Source organism: Tupaia chinensis, unplaced genomic scaffold (assembly GCF_000334495.1).
Source record: "Tupaia chinensis unplaced genomic scaffold, TupChi_1.0 Scaffold143976_1, whole genome shotgun sequence".
In the NCBI taxonomy this organism is placed as follows: domain Eukaryota; kingdom Metazoa; phylum Chordata; class Mammalia; order Scandentia; family Tupaiidae; genus Tupaia; species Tupaia belangeri.
Window position 1 is genome coordinate 84,659 of NW_006203827.1, and position 3,862 is coordinate 88,520.

General features: G+C 49.4%; 1 protein-coding gene across 1 annotated transcript in view; it reads left to right on the plus strand.

Annotated features, from left to right (window-relative positions):
* SLC16A2 (solute carrier family 16 member 2) overlaps positions 1-3,862 on the plus strand; it is a gene marked incomplete at its 5' end in the record, with an annotated part of 201,503 nt that continues 197,641 nt past the window's right edge. The window contains 1 exon segment of the mRNA XM_014583011.1: positions 1-110. Within this exon segment, the coding sequence (XP_014438497.1) occupies positions 1-110 (110 nt within the window).

Consider the following 3,862-nt stretch of genomic DNA (forward strand, 5'->3'; position numbering starts at 1 on the left):
CACCTGGTGCAACGGCTCCATCTTCGGCATCCATAACTCCGTCGGTATCCTTTACTCCATGCTGCTAGAGGAGGAAAAAGAGAAAAATCGCCAAGTGGAGTTCCAAGCAGGTGAGTGGCCCCGCGCGTCCCACCTAGCATTCTGGGCAACGGTGTCCGCTCCCGCTGTCACCGACTCCATACCTCCAGGTTCGAGGAGCCACTTTCCCCCTTTGACCCTTGCCCATGGCCCTGCTACGTTGCAGAGTATTGGCAGTCTGGGCTCTGGAGACTAGATGAAGGATGTCCTGGAGTTCGTAACTGGAATATGCATTGATCACAGACAAGGAATACACTTTTTTGCCCTGGGACCAATCCAGACTTACCTTTTGGATTTGTTTGGAGTACTTTGCCTGAGTGTGCTGGGGAAAAATATTTGAAGGTGTTTTTTGCTTTTTTTTTTTTTGCGGGGTCTGGGGCGAGGAGGAGAGACAAAGTCGCCAAGGAAAGAGAGTTGGTAGGCAGGGCGGGCTCTCAGAGGACAATACTGTGAATCTCCTCGGCAGCCCCAGTTCCTTTGGGGAGCGGAGGTGTTTTCTGTCAAAAACATTTTAGGAATCCTGGTGACTCTGAGCGAAGTCAAACACATGGCAGGCGGTGTGTCTGCAGGAGAGAAAAGGAAGGAGGGAGTGCGAGCCGGGGTGTGCGCGCTTCTCTTTGCCCTCAGCTTTCCTGGGCCGACTATCCTCTGCTGCCCTGGGGAAGCGAGCAGATTTCCGTGCCCTCTGAACCAAGCTCCAAAGCCGGCTGGGAGGCGCCCTCCAGAGAGTCAGGAGGCGGCCGGCAGGCTGTACGCTGGGGCTCACAGCACCTCCCCCACCTCAGCGGTGTCCTTCCCGGAGTCCCAAGCCTCTCCGCTATCTGCGGGATGCCTCTTTCCGTTTTAGGCCGGAATGCCGGCTCCGCCATTCCCGTTTCGTGTTGGGGCTGACTTGGTCTCCTCTTCTAAGGCTAGCAAGTTGGGGGCATAGCCTTCTGTCCAGGACCATGGCCTCAAGACCCCCAGGCGTGCGCACTGAGGCTGCCTGTGAGCTCAGAGACATCAGAGGAGCCATCCTGCTTCCCTGGCAAGCCACTGGCAATGCCCCCACTGCAGTTCTGGTGAGAGGTCTCTGAAGGAACAGGGGTCTTGGGATGCCCTCTCCCTCAAGGCTTTCTTCCTCTCATGGTTTCTCCCACCCCCCGCCTCAAGTTAATAATTCAGAACTTGTGCTTTTTCACAGTGTTGCCCTGGGGCTGAGGGTTCTTTCTTCTCACCAACCCTCCATGTGTGTTTCTGCTGCCATCTGAGAGAGCCGATTAAGCGAAAATAGAAACTTTGAAATCTAGAACATCCATCTGTGGAGTCCTGGACCCTTGGAGAGAGCCTCTTCTACTTCTCCCAATCATTGATTTGTGTTTTTAGTTCAGCTTCCCTGGTCTACCCTGGCAGAAGGGGCTTTGGGGTTCTTGGTGCCTCAGACCTCGTGACCTATTGGCACAGGTGCATTGTGCAGGCCCCACTTGAAGACAGCTTGAGTGGCTGTGAAGGGTGGTCTTACGACTACACAGGCTGCCTGATGCTGGAGTGAAGGACTTTCTAGACCACGTAAAACAACTTTTAAGAGGAAGGTCTCTGCCACACTCACCCCTGGAACCACCAGTTTCCTGCTTAAATGTGGTTCAAGGGCTCTTGAAAAGCAGCCAGGGTAGGGCCTCATGCTGTGATCTAGGTTACCTGGGGGGCATCTACTGAGCATTGCCCTGTGGTTCAAGCCAGGGTGTTGGCTTTCAGAGTCAGTGGCAAGGTCTGGGTGAAACTTGGTGGGAAGCAGTGGAGGCTGGGGTGCGGGTAGGCCTAGGCATTTATGTAGTGTGAACAGGCCTAGAGTAGCGGCCTTAGGAGTGTGTAATAAAACTTGGAAAAGCCAGGCCTAGAGTGGGGGCCTTAGGAGTGTGTAATAAAACTTGGAAAAGCCACTATTTTACCAAGAAGAGGTTCACTGCTGGGGAACAGACTTCAAGGCCACTATTTTACCAGGAAGAGGTTCACTGCTGGGGAACAGACTTCAAAGTAGGTGATCATAGGGGACTCAGGGGGAGGGCTGACTGGGACTTTCCGGTCAAGACCTCACAGTGCAGCTGGTGGGGGGTGCAGAGGTGTGGCTGGTGTATACTCTGACAAAGTCCAGGTTTACTGAGGGGCTGAGATTAATAATTTAAATTATGACAAATATAGGTCAGGAAGCAACAGAAAGGAATTTGGTACGTCCCCAAGAGTCTCAGAATACTTTTTGGCTTGCGTCCTTGCTGTGGTGTATCTTGAATTTACTAAAGTTTTTGTGTTTTTGTTTTGAAACACTTCAATATTTATTTTGGAGAAACCAGGAACACACTATCACATTCTGGAGTGCTTAGAAAACCTCATCCTCGGTGCTACCTTTCTTGAGCCCCTCAACTTTCCCAAGCAATCATTCAGATCCTTTTCCAAATCTGTACATACATTTTGAAGTTTACTTAAAATTTCTCGGTCACCTATGCCACCAGGCCTGTTGCCTCAAAGGTATAAAAAAAGCTAGTAGAAGTTTGCTTTTATCTCTATCAGCCAGTATTTGCTCAATAGCCATTCTGGGGAACACAGAACATACATACCCACACTCAAGACAGTTGGTGCATTGTGTTTTTCTATTAATGTGGTGATTTGTCCATTTCTAGTAATGTCTGACATGATTCCCATGTCTAAAAATCTGTGAGTTTAGTGTTTGGAGGCACCCTCTAAATTCTTCTTGCCTAGGCTTAATATCTCCACAGCTTTACAGCTGTGCTGATTGGCTTGATGTGTTGAAGTTTTGCAGATGATTGGAATTGTTCTGAGGGAGCCCCAGGGAAAGGTAGTTTTGATGCTTGGGGGGATAACTCCATATAAGAAGATCTCTGGGCATGGGTAAAAGCCACAGGAGGTGGAATTCAGGCTTACTAGAGCATGTAATGTATGGTCTTTTTGAACTCTGTGATATGTACAGTTCTGTGGTGTTACCATTAGTATATCTTGCCCCCTCTTTTTACCTGTTTTGGAGCGAAGTCAACTTTCCTAGGATCCTATGTCTGAGAGGATTGGCAGCCAAAGGTTCCTGAAAAAGAGGCATTTGACTAAGAAAAATATGGTCTAGAGAAAAGAAGGAAGAGATCAGGAGAAAAATGAGCCTATACATTTTGCAGAGACAGGGAAAGTTGGGAGTTTGCCAACCCAAACCAAGCAGCAGACAGGACAGGAGGCAACCAGACAATTATGTGGCAAGTATAGGTCCATCATGGCTTCCTGGGATGATAACGGAACTCTCTGGAGTAAATGGAATAGAAGAGCAAGGTAGCATTTGTTGCAGACCCCAGCTCCCTATGAAACCCTAGGTAAGTTGGAGCTGGGATAAGGTTAAGGTTGGGGGATCCAGGAGATAAGACAGAACAAGCCAGAGTTGTTAATATTGTCTCCTCTCTGACAGTGCTATGGAGTAAACCCATTATTATGCACTTTCCACATTGAATGCCTGTCTAGCACTGAGCCATAAAATATGATGAGAGGATGGGTCTCTGTGTCACAATCCTCCTGCTTCAGCCTCCCAGTTACTGGAACTATAGGTGCTCACCACCACATCTGACTTTTGGAGTAGGCCAGGAAAGGATCCTGGGCCTCCCATATGACCTCCCATATAAGCCTGCCAAGTAGCAGCGCCAACCAGCATGAGTTACTGCGGCTGGGCTGAGAGGCTTTTTTAAAAATTGGGCAGTTTATAAACATGGCTTACAAGCTCCCAAGGGGAAGCGGGGTTAGGGCTCTCATCATCAGG